The sequence below is a fragment of the Malania oleifera genome, chromosome 5 (assembly GCF_029873635.1).
Source record: "Malania oleifera isolate guangnan ecotype guangnan chromosome 5, ASM2987363v1, whole genome shotgun sequence".
Taxonomy (NCBI): Eukaryota; Viridiplantae; Streptophyta; class Magnoliopsida; order Santalales; family Ximeniaceae; genus Malania; species Malania oleifera.
Window position 1 is genome coordinate 6610940 of NC_080421.1, and position 25336 is coordinate 6636275.

The following is a 25336-nucleotide window of genomic DNA, read 5'->3' on the forward strand; positions in this document are numbered from 1 at the left end:
AGAGATCAAACTCAAAAAGCCAACAAACTTTTACCTGAAATAACTTTACAATTTTTGCATGATAAACAATCTACCCTCCTAGTTAAAAAAAAAAAAAATCTATTTGACTTCTATTTTGTCCACTTTCAAGGGTTATTAAGTATTTTTCTTTCTTTTTAAAGTAAGTATTCATTATAATAAAATCATATGACATAGTGGAACCTAAGAGTATCTCCCCATACTCATTTTTGTTTTCATATTCATATCGTCTATATATCTTTTCATAACCTTTATTATCCTTTCTAACGTATCCATTCATATCTCCTCCTATGAATATTTTCTAATCCTTGGTATGCCTTGTATAATACTATTCATATCTTCCCAAAATTGTCACTTAATATTTTCTGCTAAGCCTAATTGAGGATCATAAACACTAATGATATTTATTATTTCTTAGCCTAATATCATCTTGTTTTTTATAATTCTATCACTTACTCTGTTTAAAACAACAAAACTATCTTTTAAGTTTTTGTTTATAATAATTCTTACTTCATTCTTATATTTTTTCTTTTCTAGTGTACGAAAGTTTAAATCATGATTTATCAAATTTTTTAGCTTTCTCCCTCATCCACTTAGTTCTTGAAGAAAAATTATATTAATTTTTCTTTTAAACATTGTGTCCACAATTTCTATGTTTTTATTAAATAAGTGTCTCTATATTCCAAATTGTTAATCTAATCATAGTTTCTTGAACTAACTTCTTTATCTGCCCATGTCCAGAATGATGTACGAGCTCTCACATATTTGACACCGTACCTAGGTGCTGACATGACATGTCGCTTCGGAGCAACGACCTAACTCACACTCTTCCATTTTGTCCATTTTCTACTACACTTGAGTGGTACAAGTGCAACGCGTCGCTCGTAAGGGACGTCCCAATAAATATTTTGTAAGGATTCATATCATAGTGATCTGACAAATTTTACGTTGGGTGTCAACTATCTAATGCAGCGCTCCTCCTTTACCTAGACTTAGGATCGACTGTGTGAAAAATTAGAACATTAAGTGCATTATAGGCACAGTTATGGATAAAATTATAATTTAAGAAAAATAAAAAAAAAATTTAATTTTCATAATATGACTCAATGAATTAAGATGCATTGAAGACTAAAATTTATGTACACATAAGTACCATTAATAGATGGTGACGAAGCTATGATCTAATTGACCAAATTACCCAATTAGTCCATCTTTAATTAAAAAAGGGCGTGAATTAGAACCAAAGAATTGACTTATTGACCAATACCTCAAGCCCAGCAAACAAGCTTAAAAGCTTCCAATAGTATTCTTGGGGTGAGGCACTTGTCTAACCACATGTGACACAAACGTCTACCCAATTGACTCTCTCCCCGCTAGTCCAAAAACCTAGGCCAACTCTTCTTTCTTCTTCGACTCCTCTCTCTCTCTCTCTCTCTGAATTTTTCTTCCTTCGCAGCCTTCACAGCAGCCATGGCTGCGGCAAATCTCTCCCCCGTTTCATCCTCTCTCGAGAAATCCCACTTCTTTCCTCTAAACCCATCTCAGAAATCCGTCTCTTTCTCCGCCAAAACCCTCGCAAAACCCTGCTTTCCTCACAGAGCGCCTTCTCCTCACCCTTCCACTCGCACCCACAGAGCCGCTTTCCAGCCTTGCTCCAAAAATCCCTTGTCCGACGTTATCTCCGCCAACAAAGCGAACCTAGATGACTGTTTCATCGAAAGCGCGAACGACGACAAGCCTCGAGAAGAATGCGGCGTCGTCGGCATCTTTGGCGACCCCGAAGCCTCCCGCCTCTGCTACCTCGCCCTCCACGCGCTCCAGCACCGCGGCCAAGAGGGTGCCGGCATCGTCTCCGTGGACCACAACGTCCTTCACTCCGTCACCGGCGTTGGGCTTGTCTCCGACGTTTTCAATGAAACCAAACTCGACCAGCTTCCCGGCGATTCCGCAATTGGGCATGTGCGGTACTCGACCGCTGGCGCTTCCATGCTGAAAAACGTGCAGCCCTTCGTCGCCGGCTACCGTTTCGGATCCGTTGGCGTTGCACACAACGGAAATTTGGTGAATTACAGCTCCCTCCGGGCTATGCTGGAAGATAATGGATCAATTTTCAATACTAGCTCCGATACTGAGGTTGTTCTCCACCTTATTGCAATATCAAAGGCGCGGCCTTTTTTCCTTAGGATAGTTGATGCGTGCGAGAAGCTTGAAGGGGCTTACTCGATGGTGTTTCTAACGGAGGATAAGCTCGTGGCGGTTCGAGACCCTTTCGGGTTTCGGCCATTGGTGATGGGGAGGAGGAGTAACGGTGCTGTTGTATTTGCCTCGGAGACTTGTGCCCTTGACTTGATTGAAGCTACATATGAGAGGGAGGTGTATCCTGGAGAGGTTTTGGTGGTGGACAAAGAGGGGGTTCAATCGCTCTGTTTGATGCCTCACCCAGAACCTAAATCATGTATCTTTGAGCACATATACTTTGCTCTGCCCAATTCGGTGGTTTTCGGGCGGTCGGTATACGAATCGCGGCGTGCATTTGGGGAAATACTGGCTACTGAGGCTCCTGTGGATTGTGATGTAGTGATAGCGGTGCCTGATTCTGGAGTGGTGGCTGCACTTGGTTATGCTGCCAAAGCTGGTGTGCCATTTCAACAGGGTTTGATAAGGTCACACTATGTTGGGAGGACTTTCATTGAGCCATCACAGAAGATTAGGGACTTTGGAGTGAAGCTCAAGCTCTCCCCGGTTCGGGCCGTATTGGAGGGAAAGAGGGTTGTGGTTGTGGATGACTCAATTGTCAGAGGAACCACATCCTCGAAGATTGTCAGGCTGTTAAAGGAAGCAGGGGCTAAGGAAGTTCACATGAGGATTGCCAGCCCACCGATCATCGGGTCTTGTTATTATGGGGTCGACACACCTAGCTCGGAGGAGTTGATTTCGAATAGGATGAGTGTGGAGGAGATCAGGGAGTTCATTGGATCGGATTCACTTGCTTTCCTTCCATTTGATAGCTTGAAGAAGTTGTTGGGTAGTGATTCTCCTAACTTCTGTTATGCTTGCTTCTCCGGGAACTACCCAGTTCCACCGAGGGAGATTAAAGTGAAAAGGCATGGTGATTTTGTGGATGATGGGTTGAATGGTAGCATAGAATCCATTGATGGGGGTTGGGTTCAAGCTCCTAGAACTCCTGAGGTGGGCAAAGTTGGCCGCTCCAGGTAGCTGCTTTTAATGCGAGAACTTGCTTGCAATGCCTCAGTTTACCGAATGGCGAATGCCCAGAAAGACAGCTGGATTCAACATTAGATTATGTCATGGGGTAAGTGATCAATGTCTCCAGTGATAGGGATACAGTAATTATGCACCTATTCGAGCGAATTCAATTTTCACATTACCAAACAATGTGTTGATTATCTCTTGTTTTGTGTAATTTTTTGAGTTCATCAGGGCTTTATTTTGTTTTTGGACAGTAGGCAATTGGTTATGAAACAACTTATTCTTCTTTCCATCGTTTTTGTTTACATCATTGAATGTTTTTATCCCAATTCTGATATTATATAATCATTCTGTGCCATAATTCAAAACTTGAGCTTTCGTTTAGTAGTATTTCCATTTTTCGGAACTTATTTTTTGTGGGGGCAGCAAGTGTATATGGATACCGATCGTAGATAATTCACTTGCTATTTATGGACCATTGGTAAACAAAACCATGCAAGGAATGTGTGGAAGAGAGCCCAGAGTTTGCTTTAGTTGAAGATTATTTGTGGACTTAAATAGATGGTTTGATTGTGAACTTGTAGAGCAGTAAAGGGAAGAAATGTGCTCTCTCTCTCTCTCGGTAACAGAAGTTACTGCTCAAAGGCTTAAAATGGCCCAACCAATGCAGATGGAGGGAATTTATTTGGATATCCAAGCTAAGATGGCATGTCATTCAACTAAGAACAAGACAAGCATTCCTAATGATGTTGTTCTGAACATTTTATAATTTTATTGAGTTCTAGGACCTGGCAGCAAACGATATTCATCTTCAGATGATCACTTTCTCAGTTTCGGAAGATAAAAATAGTATGATCAAGTAGAAGAAGCCTGTGCTGTGTCGCCTTTCAGCTTGCTGCGGGTTTGTTGTTTCTGCAACTGATGGCAGGGTTCATCATCTTCAACCAGAAAACTTTGAATGAAAACAGGTACCATGCAAGATTTAAGGGTTTGCAATATGTTATTTCTGTGTGTGAATGAATTTTCCCTGAACCTCACATGCTTCCCCTGTATCAGGTGCCGCTGTGAGGGAACTCGTTATAGTAGTTTAAATACAGTAGTAGTATGTAGCAAGGCACTACAGTGGATGGTTTTGCTGCGAGTGTAAGCTCTTCGAGTCATGTTTTGGAGTTGGAATGCCCTATTGGAAGTGTACAAGTTGAAATAGAGTATCTCTGCCCTTGAAAGTATGGATTTTAGACCCGAATTTAGATTCGTCTGTATATGGACAAAACGATTCATATTAAATATTTTTCAAAATCAAACAAATTCAAAACCAAGCCTAATTAATGTATTCCTGAACACTACTTGTTAAACAATGGTGTCCACGGATAATTATTATTATGTATTTTTTTTTTTAAATCGGAAGGGGAGTTTAGGCGTAACGATAAGGTTGTCATCGTGTGATCTAGAGGTCATGAGTTCGAGGCGTGGAAATAATTTCTTGCAAAAATGTAATGTAAGATTGCGTACTATAGACCCATTATGATTCGCCTCTTCCTCAGACCCTACATACGCGGAAGCTTTGTGCACCAATTTGTTTTTTTGTTTTTCTTTTTCAAGTCGAAGGCAATATATAGATATAAATTACATCCTATAAAGTAGGAAACAATTCTATTCTAAGGGAAACTAAATATTTCTATATTTAATATATAAGATTGGTCAACAAACCAAATTCTTAAGATTAATTACAAAATCAATCTATTAATTATGCCAAACATACAACTCATGCTGACACTACCTTACTATTACCATTACTGTCATAAGGAAGAAGTCCAATTTTTATTTTTTGCTGAAGTGTAAGTTGTGTCTTAAGAGTTGGAAGGTCCTCTTAGAAGTAGACAAGTTGAAATAGCGTTACCTTTATATTTGGAAGTGTGGATGTCATATTCGAATTTAGATTTGTATACATTTAGACAAAATGCAATAAACTTGTATTGAATTTCTTCCAAATTCACAAGAACACAACACTAACTCCGGAATTCGGACACCCAAACACTACCTGTACCATTATTATTGCTGTAATGAGAAAAAAAACAAAGAAAAAAGTCCACTTCTTATTTTTGTTTTGGTTCATCTTAGCAAAGCTGGCCCCATTAACACATTTATTCTTGTTAAGGAATGCAAATTACTGGGAGAATAAACTGTCCAGGAAGAAGGGTATGTCACATCAAATTTTGGAAGAGAAATGCTTCTGTACCTCATTTTCCTTATTAATAAATCTCTGTTAGTCTGATATTACATTGGCAATGATAATGTTTGGGAGATGATTACTTATGTTCTTGATTTTGACTGTTTCTTTCTTTTTTAATCTTTTGGGGCCTCACCTTTCGAACAAAATCAGCTTCGCGAGTTACCACTTGTTAGTGCTCAGAATATTATTGACCATATTAGACATGAAAAAGACATCTGAATGCCAATTTGAGCTTTGAGCGTGCAAATGGATATGGCAGCATAATTTTACACCGAAAGTGAAGATTTTCTTTTGGATATCCATTCATAATACCCTTCCAACAAGAGAAAAGTTGTTCATAATGGACAAGGTGATTCGCTGTCTGACCATTTTCCTAGGGCAAGAATTGCAAGATGAAAGGGGCGCTCCAAAAAATAGAAATAGAAAATGAGAGAGAGAGAGAACCAACTTTATAAACATCAAATACTATTTTTTTTTTTTTTCCCGAATCAACTTTGATCAAGCCCTTTGGATTCCTGAGGCAGTACCAAATGAAGGATGAAAACATTTCGACTCACTTATTGATGCATCTCTAGTAATTCACTAAACAAACCACAAGTAAAAGAATCTAACCTCAGACCTCAGACCTCAGAATCAAAGTTTAACTTTACCGTTACTACTTGAGTAAACCTAGCTGGCACATATATCAAACACTATTACGAACGAAACTTTTAAATAGAAATCAAAAAAGGGAAAACGTCAACAACAATATTAATGACATGTAAAATAGTTTTTTTTCACTGATTTCACTATATATTTTGTGTTCTTCCTCAGCATTTTTTCACGACAAAATTACAAAAAGGGAAAGAAAATACTTATTTTTTTCTTTAATATTTTTTAAGTTCCAAACGTAAGTTGTAAATGAGCCTTAGAACTCCTGAAACTCTTATAAGAGCACCTTTAAGCTCTGGTACATGCATTTTTAGAGTCGTTTTTTTGCAATAGAACTCTCATAGCATAAACCTTTTTGAGATTCATTACAGAAGCCACATCAAATCAACTGTGCTTCAAATATTTGCAAACATTTTTAGAAATAACAAGAAATAAATAAATAAATAACTAGCAGTCTTTTGAGTTCGCAGGTGTGGTTAAATGGTAAGTTCAAAATGAAATTGTTGCAATTTCCCATTGCTGTGCTATTAGTATCTTTGGGTAAATATAAAGCCCTTTGATGTAAAAAAAAACGAGGCTAACCAAAAAGACAACGTTAGCAAGTTCAAAGTGCACTTCCCATTGATGATGATACAGAAGTTACCAGTCCAAGTTCGTTTGCCCAATCGCCTTTTCTTCATGAAGCAGCATACCAATGCCAGGTTCATGGCATAACACAAACTTGGGGACTTCTAAATTGAGTGAGTGGAAAGGCATGAAATGAACATCGCATCTGCCAAGACATCCCACCTCCTCAAAATTAACCATTTTCAGCTCTGTCGTAGGCATTGGATTTATGCTTTGGTGCGAATGTGAAACCAGAAGGAACCTTTCCGAGCAACATCTCAGAGATCCGAATCTGAATAAGAATTATAATGTGTGAGCAAGGTAACAGTTGTGTTGTTTGGCAGCTTAATAGTGCACATAAATTAGCCAAGATAACATTAAGTGTGTACCCAGTCAGCTGCAGAATCAGATGCCATCAGTGTTTCAAGGTCATCGCGACCAAAATACGAAGGTGGTCGCCAGTTCAGTCGTTGTGGGATAACATCTAAGAGACCAACAGGAATGTATCTATATGTGTAGCTTAGCCATTCCAACAAGAAATGCCTAGTAGTCTCGACTCCTGCACATGTAGGCAGAAAAAGCAAGATACCCATGAAAATTGTGCAAGATGAGCTGATTCACTAACAAATTTTAGACTATATTGAGTACGGAAACAAAGAAAAAACACCATCACGATCAGAATAAGCTGAAATTTACATGAGTTGGGTTGGTTCAGTTATATTGTTCAATGGGACTAGACGACTTAAAACAAACTAAGTTGCATCCTAATCAGTCATAATTAGCAAGGTTCAACTTCAACATGAGCTCTAGTAGTGCCATGAACTCTTTAAGAGCTCAAATTAGTTAAGGTTATACAAAAATTGAAGAGCCAGACTTCAAAGGAATGTCCACAAAAATTCCCCTCAGTGGTTACAAAAACACATCTGGTATCTGGATATGAGTTTTACACAAACAATTGAAGAATTACGAATAATCATACCTTTTGTGTCAGAACCCCAGTGTTCAAGGCCAAATCGTACATAATCCTTCAATATGTTTAACCTTTCCCCAGAACTGATGTCCCAGTGCCTCTGTTCCTTAATTTCAGTAAATATCCAAGGCTGCAAATCACATAAGATAATAAGTAAAAATGACTTTAATGAAACAGGCAAGTTGTGCAATGCAAAGCCTCAATCTACAAACCTTAACTAATGCCCCTCGAGCAATCATGCATGACGAGAGCTCAGGGCAGTCAGACTTGTGTTTGTTCCACTCTAAATACGAAAATACATCCCCATTTCCCAGGACTGGCAACGAGTCAGGTGCCTTTCTTGCACAATCATATATATAATCCCAATCAGCAAGCTTGCTGTAGCGCTGTTGGCGTGACCTGCCATGTATTGTTACTGCAGTAGCTCCCCAAGATCTAATATCTGAAATAAATGAATCAATGCGATTTCTTCCTTCAAAATAACCTGTTCGCACCTGGTGTCACAAAAAATTGCCTTATAATGACATCTCAACACGGTGCTGAGAAAAAGAAAAAAGTTCAAACCAGAAACATAAAGAAAAACAGAAGATAAAAGTTTGCAGTAATCTAAATGGCACATTGTCATAAATAAGCCATAATTTTGAAACAAGAAGAAACAAGCAAAACTGATTATTCTTTTGTTAAAAATTCCATCCTTCACGACCACACTGGTAGGTTGGTAAGTACCTTGACAGTTATTGGTTGATCGACTGTGCCTGAAGCTGCTCTTATAACATTTTTCATCCGCAGTGGTTTCATAAGAAGAGCTGACCCAGCACCTTTGTTAACAACAATGTCAATTGGGCATCCCATATTTATATCAATGAAGTCAACTGTACATTCTTGATCAATAAGTTCTACAGTCCGGGCCACAGTATCTGGATGTGCCCCACATATCTGTACGCCAAACAAGTCCTCCAATGAATGTCGTCTTAGCAGTGCCCACTCTGAAGCCTGACCCTATTCTCACATCAAAACCAAAATATATTATATTAATTATTAAAGCAATCATGAATAAACAAACATCATGAACACTGGTAAAACCACTTGAGAAATCTTCAAAAAAAAAAAAAATCAGTCATTCCATCTTAATTTTCATTAAAAATGTAGCATTCAGGCCTTGCAAACTAATTTTGACAAAGCAGAAATTCATCATAACATTCCACTTTAGAAAAGGTCACTTTTTGAATACATTCCCTCTGAAAAAGGTTGTGTTGGGGGCCATACTGAAAGCTAAACATGAAATCACATGAACCTCATCAAGAAGAATTAATTCATTTGGTGAAAATCATACTGCACTGAAGTTGAAGGACCACAGAATGTAAAATAGTTTGCAAGCAAGGTAACAAAGCCAATATTCTCATGAAGCATCAATCTCTGAAAAGTTCAGTATAAAGTATCAACTGTGACAATTTTCAACACTATGAAAAAAATTGAAACGCATTTCTTTAATAGGCAAACCTGCAAGAGATTTGTGCACATAGCCATTTCCCCACATGTTACATCTGCTCCCAACACCTTGCAAATCCTTCGGAAAGGGAGATTCCCAACAGTGGTTAAAGGTGCCAGATACAGCTTTTCTCTGAAATCGATCAATTTCTTTTCACGCGAGTGTAATTTTAGGCACATATCAGCATCTGTGATAATGTTATCCATTTTCGCCTCTAGTTCATTCCTTCTGGAGCTTTGCTCTGTGTCTTTTTGCATCATGTTGGCACCTTTACATTCCACAGAGACACAAGAATCATTATTCAATTCATCAGTACAACACTTCTCATCACCTACAGATTTTGCCTTTTTGAGGGGCCTAATTTCATCAGCAACAAATGCACCATCTTCATTATCCTCCGGTTTTTTTGGAGCGAGCTCCACATCATCACTCAAGTCATTGGCCGCCTCATTACGAGCATTTTCATCAACATCATGTGAACCATTTGAAATAGTTTGATCACCTTCCTCCTTATCCTCCATTTTCACTTTCGAATTGGCCTTGCCCTGCAATAAAATGATTTAAGAAAACACCCAATGGAATCAACAAAGTAGAAACATCCACGAATTCTTACTACAGATTGATGGTCAGAACATTCAGAATACAATAAGAAGCATGTAAAATGGTTACTAATGAAGTTTTCAAATGTCTTGTGCAAATTAAATGAAATGACCATACAAACTTAAAATATAATTAAAATACAATATTTATAAAAAGCACTTGTAGAGGCTTTAGGATAAGTAGAAATAAGACAGAATATATGAAATGTAATTTTAGTAATGATAGGAGGAATATTAAAGAGAAAGTTAAACTTGATGATGAAGAAATAAATACCACTTATAGATTTTGATACCTTGGATCTATTATGCAAGTTGAAGGAGAAATTGAAGATGATGTAATGCATAGAGTTAAAGCAGGTTGGATAAAATGGAGAAGTACTTCAAGTGTGCTCTGTGATTATAGAATACCCTTAAAATTAAAAGGTAAGTTTTATAGGACAACTATAAGACCAGCTATGCTATATGGATCAGAATGTTGGGCAGCGAAGAAATAGAATATCCAAAAAGTAAAAGTTGTTGAGATGAGAATATTTAGATGGATGGGTGGTATAACATTGAAAGATAAATTTAGGAATGAACATATTCGCAGTAAGTTAGGTGTAGCTCCTATAGAAGATAAGATAAGGAAGGGACGACTCAAATAGTATGGACACTTGCAACGTAGGCCACATAGTGCACCAATGAGAAAGAGTGAATTAGTTATTGTGGAGGATAGTAGAAGGGGTAGGGGTAGATCTAAAATAACTTGGGAGGAGATAGTAAGGATTTAATATCCTTGAATCTGTCAAAAGAAATGATCCATGATCGCATAAATTGACGGAAAATGATTCATATAACCGACCCCACCTAGTGGGACTTAAGGCTTGGTTTTTTTTTGGTTGTTGTTGTATAAAATTTTTAAAAAAATAATTAAAAAATAAAAGTTATTTTTAAAAAATCTTTTTTTCCATTTTCCAAATGTCATGTACAATATGATTGGTCTTGGAGCACTAAAAAAGTAAGTTTAAAAAATATAATAATTGAATATAATAATTATAATTATTATTTTATTTTTTATTACAAATTTTTTTTCTAATTTGTATACTGTTGCATTTTTATTATTTTGATCATATGTTTAGTTGTCATTTCATTCAAAGAAAAAATGAGCATAAGTTCAATCACACTTCCAATTTACTTTAGTTTTCTTTAAATATTAACCAAACATAATGCAGTTTTCAGCTTTTAGTTTTTGTTTTTTATTTCAGTATTCGTTTCCATAATTTTTGACAGTGACAGCAAACAACTCCAATGTGTGTGCTTCATTTGGCGGTTTGAAAAGGCTTTTGAAGGTTGCTATATTGGCAGGTTAATCGTTTGGTAATCCTTAGCTGTTAGCAACAGACCCATTTAGTTGTAAAACAGTTTTCATTATTTCATTTTTAGTTTTCCAAAAAATTATAAATATGCCATTTTATTTTTCAGTTTTTTAAGATTTGTATTAAAACGGTAAAAAATAAAGGATTTGCTCAATTGCGGAAAACAAGTTTCATTATTCATTTCTAGATTTCCAAATAATTACAAAATTACACCTTGTTTTACAATTCTCCAAAAATGATATAAGAAATCAGAAATATAGTAAATAATAAACAGATGTTTCCCAACTTTCCTAGACAAATTTAGAAAATTGGAAAACAATACAATATTTTTGTAATTATTTGAAAAATTGGCAATGAAAAAATAAAACTATTTTCCATACTTGAATAGTGCCAAAAAAATTTATTATCTTCCTTTTTTTTAATACAAATGTTGCAAAGGTGAAAAAACAATCTGATTTTTTTGTAATTCTTTGGAAAATTAAAAAATAAAAATGGAAATAACTTTCCGCAACTAAGCGGCCATTTGCTATCACAGGAAAATATTACAAAGATATTAAAAAAAATATGAAGACTGAAAACCAAAAACAGAAGATAAAAACTAAAAACTGTTAACCTGTTTGGTTCTATCACTGAAACTGAAAACCTGTTTGGTTAATTGTTTTCAGTTTTTTCTCTCATAAAATTATAAGAAATATGCTGTTCATCACCAAAAATTGAGGAAAAAAGGGGAAAAAATCATGTTGAAACATGGGAGAAAAGAAATATGTGGAAGAACAGAGCAAGTGGGGGGGCAGCTTTGCGAAATTTCTGGAAAAGGAGTAACTCCAATGGTCCCCACACAATTCAACCACAGCAACAAGAAATTTCAGCCATGATTTGGATGAAAGACTTCAAACTATCAGGAAATCAACCCAAATGCACTAAACCCAAAATGAGCTCCAACCTTTCAAGAACAAAGGACAAAACCCTCACATAAAAAATGTTTCGCTCGCTCACATCGCTGTCGACCACAAATCAACATTGAGAACCAAATCGCAAGATGATTTTCCCTTCATCTACAAGCCACAACATGAGACCCTCAGCTGCATGAACGGGCAGCATACCAGCAGCTGCTATGTGAAGGAGCGGGGGCTAGACGTGTGAAATTGAAGAAAAAAACCAACAAAAATGTATGATGAAAATGCATGGTTGGGAATAGAAGTGGAGGACCCCAGGCATAAATTTTATAAACAGCACCTCTCCTCCGTTGCCCAACTAAGTGAAAATCACTAAAAGTGGGTTTTTATTTTTAAGGAAACTAGAGAAACGGCTTCTTTTGGAACTTCCAAAAAACGCACAACCAAACATGTACACATTTTTGTCTGGTTGAAGAAAACACAAGCAGAAAACAATAGAAGGAAACAATTCAAACGCCCTTAAAAAAAAAAAAAAAAACCTCTAATTGTTGGCAATTGTCAAAAGCTAATAAAATCCGAAAATCAATTGTTAGCAAAAATTCTGAATTGTAGTGTACCTCTTTTCAACCACAACCTTCAATCACAGTAGCATGCAAACTGCAACAATAGCAACTGCCACCTGCAGCCGAAACGGCCAGCTGGAACCATAATACCAAACAAGCCCTGAGCCTTTATCCCAACTATTAGGCTTTAGCTACATGGATCATTCCTCCATTGAACTTGTTTAAGCATATCCTATTTGTTAAATTAAAATTTATTAAATTTTTGTAAACTGCTCAGCCCGCTTCCATCTCTCTTCCTCTTATCTTAATACAACCCTCCACTTCAATCAAAATACTTCCTTTACCATTGACTTAACAGCCATTGCACATGTCCAAACCATCTCAAATAGTCCATGGCATTTCTAATAGCTTTTAAAGCATGTAAAATGAAACGACAGCCTTTCTAAATCAATGAACTCACCCTTAATTTCCTAAATCAATTTGGCTTGAAAATAATTTCCATTTTTTACATATGGCACTAATATACTTATTCAATCAATAATTACGGGACTAAAAAATGGATTGTCATGACTCACAGACAGCCCATGGTGCACAGGTAAATAAACAAATAAATGAAATGTAAAAGTAGGTAGAAAGTAATAAAAAAGAAACAATATCAAAAAAATTATACAACTTCTTACCATCAGCCCAAGAAGTTTGAGTTTAGCATTTGCCTTGGGGAAGTTCAATTTATTTTTCCATAAAAGCTTCTGAACATCTTTGCTCAGTCCATTCATTTCTGAGCTTATCTTCTGACCATTCAAAGCTCCATTACAAATATCATCTTTATGTGTACCTGAAAATCTACATGCCAACCCATACGGACAAGCCACTTCGGCACTCATGAAAGGACAATTTCCCTCCAGATCAGCTGGTTTCTGCATTTAAGAACGCCATGCCCATTACAAGAGTTGAATGATACAATTATTTCAGAAAATTGATTTGGAAGATAACTGACAATTTCAGAAAAGCAACTGTTCACTACCTGCGTTTTAAAGGCTTCTAAGTCATGGCTGAAACGGCATTTATCATTGTAAGGGCATGAACCAATGTTTCCTGTCTTCGCTATCTCAGGACAGATATGCAGCACAGATTTTTGTTCCTGAGGTTTGAAAACATCTCGTGATTAAATAACAACAGAGAAAAAGTTAAGATTAATAAACAATGCATATATATATATTCAAAAATGAAAAATCAAAGAATTTTCTGTGTTAAAATCAAAGCGGAGAGAGTACCATGAGCACTATCATACAATACAGAATACTTACGAATAGTTTACACATCAAATAAATAAACAGGAATATTATATCAAATTCCTACATCAAATAATCACCGTATTCTCAGACGACACAAGTCCTTAATTTTCATCATAATTATTAGTACAGCATAGCAACAGAACTGGCTTTTCAAACAATGCAAATTTATTTTTTTATTTAATTTTCAATCACATTTGAGCTAAGAGGAAAAAAATTGTAACAATATTATTATTCTTTTCATATTTCCTGCTCTTTTAATTACTTCGTCCGAAATTTATCATCCGGGCGGTGTTCTAAACATAGTGTCGGCACGATACCTGACGACGTTCTCTTTTGAGCTGACGCTTGGACTTCTTTTCTTTGATTATGACAGAAGCAGCGGCTTTGGCGTCGGAAACACCGCCATCTGCGTCGGCCGAGTGAGGTCTGGTAGGAGGAGGACGAAGGAAGCCCCTCTTAACGGGAGCTATGGCTTTCGCCACTAGTTCCTCTGGAGTTCGTCCAGCTCCACTTGAGCTCGATATAGACGGCTCCACCGATAACTTCTCTTCCACCCCGAGCTCGGCCGCGGACCCGTCGTCCATGGCGGATCCGATAAATTCTGAACACCGTGTGTGGCGGTGTTCGAAGTTGGGGGTTTAGAAGAAAGGAACTCCTGAAGATAGGGTTCGCTTCAAAAGAACGACGTCGACAACAGAGCGTTTCTAGAACGACGTCGTATTTAAGTGTTAAAACATCTGTAAATGTTCATTGAAAATCATGAGTTATCGTCTTTTAATTGAAATTTTCAAAGAAGAATAAAATATTTTTAAAAAATTGTCCTCATATAAAGGTTGCTTTTTTTAATATTTTACAAAATTAAAAATCAAATTAAAAGTGATATTTTGAGGTCACATAATTATATTATACACACCAAATTAATTTTATTTTTACATTTTAGTGAGTGACGGATGATGTTCATGACATATTGTATATTTTATATTTTAATATTTTTAATTTTTGAAGCATAATATTGTAATTAAATACTAATTTGGTATTCGATTTTCTTGATTAATAAAAGAGAATTTTATTAAAAACAAATGATTTTACAATAGTAACTTGTGTGCTTTTTATTATTGGATTATTACTCCCACTCAATAGAGAAAATAGCGTAGAGGGAGCATAATTCTTTCAAATAATAAAAGAAAAGATATATATATTAAAAGGATCATATTTCTTTCAAATATTAAAAGAACAAATGTATAAGTGAAGAGAAAATGTCAGAAGTGGGATTTGAACCCACGCCCTCTCTCGAAGACCAGAACTTGAGTCTGGCGCCTTAGACCACTCGGCCATCCTGACAAGTGGTGTACTCCGCTCAACTTTATTTATATGATAGTAAATATATTTTAGCTCACCGATCTTAACACAGCCGGAAAAGCGATACTAATACATTCTCAAGTTTTTTTTAACGTTAAAAAAACGACATTTAATATTTTATTTTTGAAATATATTATTAAATAAAAATATTTTCATAAAACAAGGAGTTGTTTGGTTCGCTGTCGAAAATTATGAAAAAGAAAACAAAACAAGAAACTAAAAACTAAAAAAAAAACAATTTATAAAATTAAAATTTTGATTAATCAAATTCTTTTTGAATCAAATATTAATTAAAAATATGATTAAATACAAATTAAGAACACTATAAGGCAAATAAAATTATTATAATCATTTTACATAATTTATATATTTCAAAATTTACTTTACTATAACAATTTTATTGTATATGACAATTGAAAATAGTATAAATATTTTGTAAATAATTTTTATAGTTAGTTTTTAATTTTTAAAATTTATGGGTATTTTTTATTTTAATTATATTTTAAATTCATGCAATCATTTTATTTTTTAATACAAATATGTATAAAATAAATGATTTCACCCAACAAAAGTTAATTCTACATATTAAAATATTTTTAATAACAAACAATCAAAATAACTAAAATAATAAATATTTGGTTAAATTTTCCAAATTTTATTGAAATCACTAAAAACTAACAATAAAAATAAAAAAATGTTTTTATATTTTATTTTTTGGTACAAAAATTATATAAGAAAACAAAAAATAAAAACAATACAAACAGGTCATTAACCATTTCATTATTCAAAATTTTTCTTTTTGAGAATATGTATACACCTTTCTGGGCTGGGCTACAACTTCTTGGGCTGGTCCAACGTCCCAAAAACTTTCTACAACTTAACAAAATGTTTACCTTGCAAAAGACAATTTTTAAAATTTCAAAGTTTACAAAAATAAAACACGAGGTTCCATTTGGATGAACATTTTTGTTTGAGAAAAAAAAATTTTTATTTTAATTGCATTTTCTTCATGTATAATATTATTATAACTAAAATTAATAAAATTAAATGTTGATAATGTGAAAAAAAATATTTATGTATGAATAAGATAAGAAAATGCTGCAAAACAGAAATTTTGCTTCAAGCCACATTACAATGTCGTTTTCCTTAAAACGTTATTTGCCTCCACTAGATTGATCTGTATTGGGTCAGTAAATACGTTTTCAGGATACAATGAAACCCATAATATGATCTGATATCAGTTTGTGTTATACACAAACGAAAACTAATCACAAACACCCTTAAAGTAATCTGAACAAATTTTCTGGAATTTTATCTCTGTAGAAAATATATAACTTATGGAAGTTTTTGTAAGAAAGAGAATGAGAGAATGATGAATTATTTGTATATTTCGTGGAGTTAATCTTGTTTTTATATAGACAAAATTATGTGTTTTTTGAAAGGTTGCATCAGTTCAAATAGCAAAACAGATTCGACCTGGTTGCACCTGGCATCGACTCGATCGAGCCTAGTCGCGCCCTAATCAAACCCCTGGTCGAGACTCTTAGGATTTCATGTTCAGTCGATGATACCGTCGGCTAGGTCACACTTGGTCTCTTGGTCACACCACTTAGTCGCACCATCATTTTTTCAATGTGGGACAAACACACATAATATTAAATACTCATTATGAATGCTTTAGAAAATTCATCGAAGGAACATTTTGAAAACTCATAGAATCATATATTTTAGAAAATATTACAACAATTTATTCATTGATTTACGATGTATATATTTTTCTCTTTTTTTTTATATAAAAAGTAATTTCCTTGTCCCTAACATGTTCTTTAGAACTTGAAAAAGAAGTTAATAAAACAAAATTATATATATATATATATATTTTTTCTTATTTGGTTATTAAGGGTCTGTTTAGATCAAGGATTTTGATGAGAAAAGGAAAAGAAAATAGGTAGGAAATTTATTTTTCATTATGTTTTCTTTATACCAAATAATACTAAAAATGAGAATTTGTTCTAATATAATTAAAAAATAAGAAAAATTAAATGTTATTGATATGAAAGTTAAAACTTTATTTATTGATTTGGTTTTGTTTTTTTATTTTTTACTTTTCTTGATAGTCAAACTTTAAAAAGTGAATTACTCAATATTTTCCTTTCATTTCCTTTCCCTCACATTTTCCAAGTTCCAAACGGAGCTCAAGGATAACGAGAAGAAAAATAGAACATATAGCAATGAATTTAACAAAATCTGCATATTATGTCATTGACTTTTATGTTTTCTTAATTTTCAATAATATTTTTTAAAAAATATTTTTGTTAAATAAAATTCCAAAGACAAATTGATAATATTTATTTTATTTTGCTTCATTTCAGTAAGAACAATCGGTAGTGATTGCTGAAATTGTATTTTACGGAGGCGAAATATATGTATCATGTCAAAAATTCTCTTGAAAATACGGAAAAAAACAAATTAAGGGCATACATCGTAATTTTATTTATTTATCAAATAGTGTCAAATTAAGGAGAACGGTTAAAAAATAACAACTTAGGCTATACAAAGGGAAATTCCGAAGGGCTCCCTTGATCCGTCTTCATTGAAAATGTTAAAATATGTCAAGAAATAATGAGCCTTCAAACTAATTCATGAGAGACAAAACGACTTTTGTTTTTTAAAAATTAATGTTACTCTCATTCATACTATTTATCAATAGCATTGTGTAGTGTGCAGCTAATGGCTTGCAGAAGGTGTCATTGTTTTATTTAATTGTAAAATAGTGTCAAATTAAGGAGAATGACTTAAAAATGATAGTTCAGCGCTATATAAAGGGAGATTCAGAAGGATTCCCTCGCTCTATTCTCATTGAAAATATTAAAAGATATCAAGAAATAATGAGCCCTCGAACTAACTCGTCAGAGACAAAATGATTTTTTGTTTTTCAAAAATTAATGTTATCCTCGTTCATGCCATCCATCAACAGCATCGAGTGGTGCAATTAAAGACCTAGAAGGTGCCATTGTTTTATTTAATTTTAAAATAATACCAAATTAAGGAGACCAATTAAAGGATGACAGCTCAGCACTATATAAAGGAAAATTCAAAAGGGCTCCCTCGATCTATCCTAATCGAAAATATTCAAAGATATCGAGGAATAATGAGCCCTCAAATTAATTCATGAGAGAACAATTTTTTTTTAATTTTTTAAAAAATGAATGTCACTCTCATCCATGCTAGAGTTGTGTATGGTGCAGCTAATGACTTGCATAAGGTGCCATTGTTTTAGCTTGCACCAGCTACTCTTATGGTGGACTTGAAAACCTAATTAATGTCCATACATATAATCAATGTAGAAACACATGTGGTGGTTGTGAGGGGTAGGGTCTCTCCCTAATTTTCTCACACGCTTTCTTAAAATTTTATTTGCAATAAATATTTTTGTCTGATTTTAAAGTTAAAATTTGATATACGATAAAAAAAAATATTCAATAAAAAATTGTAATTATGGATTGATTGTGGGTTAATTATGAAAACTTTAATGTATTAATTATAGATAATTATAATTTAATCATGGGATGTTTAATATTTTTATGTTGCATTTATTTTACTTTTGATTAAATTATACATGGGGGTGTTTTTAAAAATAAAAATGGACATCGGATTCGAAGAAATTTCTATCGGGATTGAAAGATGTGGCATGATGCGACCTGTGGTTTAATTTCCTTACATCTGGAAATGAAGTTGACATGAAGAGTATATGCTATGAATTGATTAATTAGTTAGTTAATTAATTAATTAATTAGTTTAAAGGAGGAATCATCTTCATATGATTGTTCCTTGTTTGGTGGGGAAACAATTGACGTATGGAGAAAAAATGGGAAAACTTTGTTCTCTTTTGGATCGATTTCTTAATTCATGATACGAGTTGAATTCTTTATGATAGTTTGAATTTAAAAAATGACAATATACAAAGTTGATCCCAAAAAAAAAAAAAATTATAATGAGTTTATAATAAATTGTCTCACCATACATTTTTGTAAGAGACTATTTTTACAATTCGAACCGGTGACCTCCAAGCCAAATATTATTAAAATAAAAAATTATTAAATATGATTTAAAAGTTTAAGAATAAATAAACATTATTAAATATGATTTATATATTGGCACATTTAAATAAAATCTTCATTTTTTACATTTTTAATATGAATCTCTTGAAAAACTAAACGACAAATTAAAACCTTTTAAAGTTATTTGAAAAATAAAAACATAAATTCATAGATAAGCAAACCCTAAATTTGTATAAATTTCTTAATTTTGAAAAGACGCCTTGAAAATCACGGAATTCCCTTGATTCCATGCCACGGCATTGACTTTCAAAATGCCAAAAATAAGGAATTGCAGCACTGTTAGCCAACCTACAACACTGCTGGCTAACAAGTTAGCCAACCTGCAACACAGGAACAACCACAGCTCTTGGAAACCAAATGAAAACAATTGTCAAGCCCTGAGATTCAGTGCTTCGGTAATGACCATAACATAACATGAAGGACGCTACCTGCATCTGAGTTTCATTCAAGGGTCTTTAATGGTGGTTCTTAGGACCACCTGTCCTAAGCCAGCCAACCCAATAAAAATTTAAAAACCCACGAGTACTTGTCCTCTTCTTCTCCCCCAAGCTGGTTCCACTTTCTCCATCCATGGAACTTTTCCACAACAGAACAAGTTTCCAAGTCAGAACAGAAGATTGTTCACTGCAGACACATTGGATGAGAACAGCTTGCCATGGTGGATCATCCTTGATCCTTGTACACAAGGGCCATTTTGGGATAGGCAAAGAAAATAAAACTGAAGAAAATGCAAGGACAATTGAAAAGAAATGACACATTCATTCTCGACTGAAATACAAAGATAAAATACAAAGATAAAACTGAGGATGAATTTTTGAGTTTAAACTTCCCCACCACTGTCGATGACATAATAAGAGTACATGTCCAAGTAATGCTTACATGCCCATACCGGATTGGGATATAAATAAAAGCTATAAATATAAATTAAATATATCTTAGGGTTTGTATATGACTTCATACCGCAGTCTGAGCACAACATACAACGCAGGGTTGAATTTTGTAATTACCACACCTTACAGTGTTGGAAACTAATGAACGAATGCACGAACAAACTGCTTAATATTGAGAGCCAGAGCGGGAGAACGATTAAAGAGGCATCCACAGTTTCGATGCCATATTGCTATCTGATGCTTCACAGCCTATTGGGTTGACTCATGCTTTGTTGTTGGGCAGCTTTTCTGCTGTGGCTGCTGCTGCTGCTGGTGCTGCTGCTGCTGATGCTGATGCTGATGCTGATGCTGATGCTGATGCTGATGCTGCTGTGCCTGCTGCAGCTGATGAATATTAAGTTGTGAAGGCTGTTGCTGGTGTAGCTGGAACATCTGGGGATTAATAGAAAGTTGCTGACCGCCCAAACATTTAGAAGAGTGAGAATCACCACTCAGCTCTGCAGTGGCAATCTTCAACCGTTGGACTTCTGCAGTCAACGCCTCGTTTAGAGCTGTCAAATATTCCCCAAGACAAGCATTCAGTAGCTCACAAGCATAAGCATTGCAGAAATACAGGTGTAAAGTGGAATGAAAGAAACAATTGAATTAGCGCATAGCAAAAATAATTGTTACCTGCAACTCAAAAGACAAACCATAATTCTATAACACAAATGGTTGGCCAATGCATAAAGCAGAAACAGAACCTGAAAACAATGGCAACACCTTATGCCCACTGGCCATCTTTGTATCAAAATGTAAATGAGGCAGGCGATCCCCATGATTTAATAATTTAAATACACATTTATTTACAGTCCACACTGGATGGAAACAGCTCAACCAAAGACCACATCCAATCATGCCTTTTTCTCACAAGCCCACCCAATGCGTCTTTGGAACAGCATCAACTCCTCTGTGCCGGTGGAACCCTTGTTAATTATTATTCACAAATAAAAACCATCCCAAAACTCTCTCCAATATTGCCTTTCACATAACTTGCGAACTTAGCAATCATATTTTTCTAAATCTAGCATTTGTTATCATATTATTTATCTCAACATCCTCATTTTATCTTAGCACACCGACTTCATTGAACAGATAAAACTTCTTCTGAACAAACTAACTGATTAGATAACAAATTCTATGACAAACTGAAAGGGTTTCTCAAACTTGATGCTTAAAAAATATATAATCATGCCTGCAGGGGACAAGCATATGCACAACTGTTCTCTATTTTTCCACACAGCTAATACTGGTTGGAATGTTTTTGTGCTTCAGACCACGGATAAATATCATAGAAGAAAACAAATCCATACCATCTCGGAGCTGTGCCTGTTGTTCCATGGCTTGAAGGCGAAACTTTAATTCATTGTTCTGGCTTGTGAGCCCAGCAGAATCTCTCTGTATACAAAATAACATAAGACAAAACAAAACCATTGAAAAAAAAATTGAAAAGGATCAGCACTAAAATTTCCAACCTGTAACAATGTAAGCTGGGCAGACAAGGTGGTAGCCTCTGTCTGCAAGGTTTGAACCTTGTGTTCCAACTCTGAGATATACCGCATTTTTCGTTCTTTAGAACGAGCAGCTGATTGACGGTTGGCCAAGATCCTACACATGCACCATCCTTGTGTAAGTACCAAGCAGATGTACCACGCTTCCAAAACAATAAAAGTAAATTATAAATTATAGTGACAAAAAAGATGGAAGCACAAGTAATACCTTTTGGCACGCTTTGGGTCAGTTAATGCGATCTCAGCAAGTTTCTCATTTGCCATAATTTTCTTCAGTTCAGCCCCACTAAACTCACCATTCCCGAATTCCAAGCTAAAGGTACCAGAATTTCCATCCATTGTATTGCTGGGCGATGTTTGCGCAGGACGAGTTGCAGGGGAAGGTGGCAGCTTAGGTGACTCATCCCCAAAATGCATTTTTCCCATGAAACTATCCATCGAAACACTTCTATAGTGTCTGGAGGTCGGAGCAATATCTCCCCCAGCAGTCCGCTTAATCCCTTCCCTTTTTTCAGCTGAACCAACTCCTTCTATCTGCATGCCATTACTACTGTCATTTACACTGCTTTCTGCTTCATTATCACTGCTATCACCATTTGTCTTCGTGCCACTGGCTCTGCTGTCCAAATCTTCACGATTCTCATTACCTTGCTTGTCATCAGTACCAGAAGAGTTCAATGCATCAATACCATCCAAATTCATATATGCAGAGAAGAGGTCATCCACAACTTCTCCTTCAGATTTCCTCTCACCCATTCCTTCTGCATTGCCATCACTACCTCTATCCCAATTCGATTCCCTTTTAACCAACTGAACAGGTTTACCCCCATCTCTCGAGACCGGTCGCTCCAAAGCACCCGGACTCTTTAGTGGCATGAGAGGTGGCGAAGATTGCACCACTGTAGAAAACCCAAATGGGATATCACTATTCGATCTTCTGTGTGCTTTGCGTGGGGGAAGACTCTCACCAACCCTTGAAGAATTACTCCTAGTGAAAGGTGACGGTGGCAATAATGAATGTGAGTTGGTGTCTCGATCCTCCATAGAGACATCAGCAGAAACCTGATCGGAGAGTGAGGTTGATGGAGAGTCACGATAAGGCGAAGGACTCAACGGGGGCAGTGAATCAAGGGAGAAAAAGGAAGGCTGAGATAAAGATCTTGAATGAGATGGCCCCGGGCTAAAATTCTGTGAACCGACTTGTTGATTAGCAGGGCGGGTGACTGGGATCTGCGAATAGGGTGAAATGGGAGGGATCTGCAGATGTGGGTGAGACGGTGGTATCCCAAGGCGCTTGCTGCTATCAAGATTAAAACTTTGCGAAGCCTGTCGCATAGGCGCACGGATATGGGATGTGTTAAACTGAGGAATATCAAGTTGGTGGTTTATGGACAAGGGTTGTTTCGGGATTGATGAAGATGAAGTCCCAAAAGAAGATTGAAGCCTCTGCATCATATCGATACTAGCTTCTTCTGTGTCACCCATTCGCATTTGCTCCAAACTACTAATCCTAGTGCACAGTGCTCCTCGAAAGAACCCTAAATTAACTAGATCAAACCACCTTTACTCACAAGAATTGAACCTCATCGAAAGCAAAAAAAAAATCCTAGAAGGTAACAAAACAAGTACACGATAAGTTCATCAAAACCCTAGAATCAGCAAATTAATAGACAAAAGCATAAACAAACACACACAAATATAACACTAGAAAAAACCATGTTTTCTAGAACAACATAGACATGAAGTAGAGAGGCAGAGAGAGAGAGAGAGAGAGAGAGAGAGATAAAAGAAAGCAACAGACTTCGACAGTATACCTCATAACGAACAGGTCATTTTAAGCAAAGACCCAGAAGCAAACGCAATGAAGGGTGAAGACCGGCGGGAGATAGTGAGAGTTTCCCCTAATTTCTCCGCCACATTTGGCGTCAGTCCCTCCCAATCCAGCGGAAGAGTCCAAAGGAGCTTTCCCTCAACTTTTGTTTCCCGGACGGAAATATCAAAGCCACAATCTCTCTCTATCTACTTTCTCTCTCTACAACTCTCTCTTTCTTTCTCTAAGAATCTCTCTGCGTGTCTCCCTCTCTCTCTCTCTCTCTCTCTAGGATGAAGACGACGACGCCGACTGCTATCACGGATATCATGACTGCTACGCGTGAATTTAATACGAATTTCATCTTCATTTCAGTGTAATTTGAGTTTGGGATGAATTCCAATTTCATTCCGACCGCATTTCGTCAATCCGTAATTAAATCTTCTTTCCCTCTATCACCGCAGATTATGTAGCCTTCATTTTTCTCTAAATTGGCATACTTGCTCCAATCCCCGCACCCATTCGCCACACGCTCCCCAGGCGCGTATAGAACACCGCCCCATCAATCATGCTACAAAATTTTCAATATATCAAACACTCATATATCGAACACATCACTACCATTCATTTATTGAGTCCTATAGTATAAATGTCAATAATATGCTCGAGACATAGCCAAAGAATTTTCCAATTGAGATATTTTTCTATTGATTTCATTTTAATTTGTTAATATTAGAGTGAGAAATAAATAATTTCGTCGCAGACAATGAAACGTGATGTGCATATCTTTCTTTCTTTTTTATTTATATTTTTTATTTTTTTTAGTTCTCTTTGAAGTAGGGGCATTTTAGGAATAATATTATAGTTAGAGGCTTCATAGGAATTGTAAATATCATTTTGTACAATTAAAAATGAATGCGATTGTATCTTTCAACTCGTGTCAATTAATGATCAGAGTTAGTCGATACCAGTTAATAACAATTCGTACTGATAAAATGCTTCTCGTTATAGATAAATTTATATTTTTTCAATTAATACTTGTTTGTATCTTGGACTTTAAAAATTGATATTGGTTTTTCAAAAAACATATTATTACTTATTTATATTTTGAAAATTTTAAGACAAAAGCAATAATATTCTACATGTGTCGATCGATAGGAACCTTTTGAATAAAAAATAATATGCTTCCTAGTGTAACATTTAACACTGGTTATAATTTTTAGATCTATAATCGATTGTTTTCTACAATGATTTTTGAGCGTGTGTACTAATACTTACCATGTGCCCACAACCATTTACTATATTCATAATGATTTGAGTTGCAATAAAGATCTCGTCGATAAATATTATGTTTAAAAAAATTTAAATCATTTTTTTTACAAGCAAAAGATAAGATTTCGTTTCATGTATGAAGTGTAATTATTAAGTTGCCTAAATTATTTTAAAAATATTAAAAAAACATAATTCGCATAAAAATTTTAAATACAAGACTTGTGTTTTTTAGAGTCAATTTTTAAAATATTTAAAAAAAATTTAAAATATGATGATTGGACCTTGAAATACCCTGCAATATATTTGAAAGTGTTTTTTTTTTATTGGAAAATCACTTTTGATAATAAAATTGATAGAATCTAATTATCAATTTGTTCTTTTGTAATATAATTTCCTATGTCAATATTATAATATTAGCTTTCTAACAATATTGAGAAATAAAATAAGAT

At 35.1% G+C, this 25336-nt stretch overlaps 3 protein-coding genes and 1 non-coding gene across 8 annotated transcripts; 1 reads left to right on the forward strand and 3 right to left on the reverse strand.

Moving 5' to 3' along the window:
* Positions 1-1328: 1328 nt before the first annotated feature.
* Positions 1329-3518, forward strand: LOC131156422 (amidophosphoribosyltransferase, chloroplastic). Its single transcript, XM_058110093.1, has one exon. It carries the CDS (start codon positions 1489-1491, stop codon positions 3232-3234), a length of 1746 nt encoding a protein of 581 aa, XP_057966076.1. The 5' UTR covers positions 1329-1488; the 3' UTR covers positions 3235-3518.
* A 2834-nt stretch (positions 3519-6352) lies between these two features.
* LOC131156423 (tRNA-dihydrouridine(47) synthase [NAD(P)(+)]-like) lies at positions 6353-14634 on the reverse strand. 2 transcript variants are annotated; one of them, XM_058110094.1, is made up of 9 exons: positions 14203-14634; positions 13615-13731; positions 13271-13507; positions 9189-9722; positions 8415-8687; positions 7901-8182; positions 7698-7818; positions 7108-7277; positions 6353-7010 (listed from the first exon to the last, which is right to left on the reverse strand). In XM_058110094.1, exons 1-9 carry the CDS (start codon positions 14467-14469, stop codon positions 6912-6914), a joined length of 2100 nt encoding a protein of 699 aa, XP_057966077.1. In that variant the 5' UTR covers positions 14470-14634; the 3' UTR covers positions 6353-6911. The 2 variants fall into 2 exon arrangements, 1 of the variants encoding a protein (XP_057966077.1); XR_009136995.1 differs by lacking the exon at positions 6353-7010 and having other exon boundaries at positions 7140-7277; positions 7897-8182; positions 14203-14584.
* Positions 14635-15142: 508 nt separating this feature from the next.
* TRNAL-CAA (transfer RNA leucine (anticodon CAA)) lies at positions 15143-15226 on the reverse strand. Its single transcript has one exon. It is a non-coding gene; the product is annotated as a tRNA-Leu (tRNA).
* A 4878-nt stretch (positions 15227-20104) lies between these two features.
* On the reverse strand, positions 20105-24077 carry LOC131156424 (bZIP transcription factor 29). Of its 4 annotated transcripts, none has more exons than XM_058110097.1 (5): positions 23620-24077; positions 22014-23411; positions 21770-21902; positions 21608-21692; positions 20105-20806 (listed from the first exon to the last, which is right to left on the reverse strand). In XM_058110097.1, exons 2-5 carry the CDS (start codon positions 23294-23296, stop codon positions 20505-20507), a joined length of 1803 nt encoding a protein of 600 aa, XP_057966080.1. In that variant the 5' UTR covers positions 23297-23411; positions 23620-24077; the 3' UTR covers positions 20105-20504. The 4 variants fall into 4 exon arrangements, with proteins under 4 accessions (XP_057966080.1, XP_057966079.1, XP_057966078.1 ...); XM_058110096.1 differs by having other exon boundaries at positions 22014-23352; positions 23620-24049; XM_058110095.1 differs by having other exon boundaries at positions 22014-23343; positions 23620-23945.
* Between the last annotated feature and the right edge of the window lie 1259 nt (positions 24078-25336).

Bases quoted from the DNA above. Each gene is read 5' to 3' on its own strand.
- LOC131156422 (XM_058110093.1), top strand. From the start codon at position 1,489: ATGGCTGCGGCAAATCTCTCCCCCGTTTCATCCTCTCTCGAGAAATCC.
- LOC131156423 (XM_058110094.1), bottom strand. From the start codon at position 14,469: ATGGACGACGGGTCCGCGGCCGAGCTCGGGGTGGAAGAGAAGTTATCG. The intron at 9,723-13,270 runs GTAAGAAGTTGT...ATTTTATTGCAG, and splicing joins TCAAACTTCTTGGGCTGATG to GGCAAGGCCAATTCGAAAGT. The intron at 7,819-7,900 runs GTTTGTAGATTG...TGTGATTTGCAG, and splicing joins CTCGAGGGGCATTAGTTAAG to CCTTGGATATTTACTGAAAT.
- LOC131156424 (XM_058110097.1), bottom strand. From the start codon at position 23,296: ATGCGAATGGGTGACACAGAAGAAGCTAGTATCGATATGATGCAGAGG. The intron at 21,693-21,769 runs GTTGGAAATTTT...TTTTGTATACAG, and splicing joins CCCAGCTTACATTGTTACAG to AGAGATTCTGCTGGGCTCAC. The intron at 20,807-21,607 runs GTATGGATTTGT...AATATTTGACAG, and splicing joins ACAGGCACAGCTCCGAGATG to CTCTAAACGAGGCGTTGACT.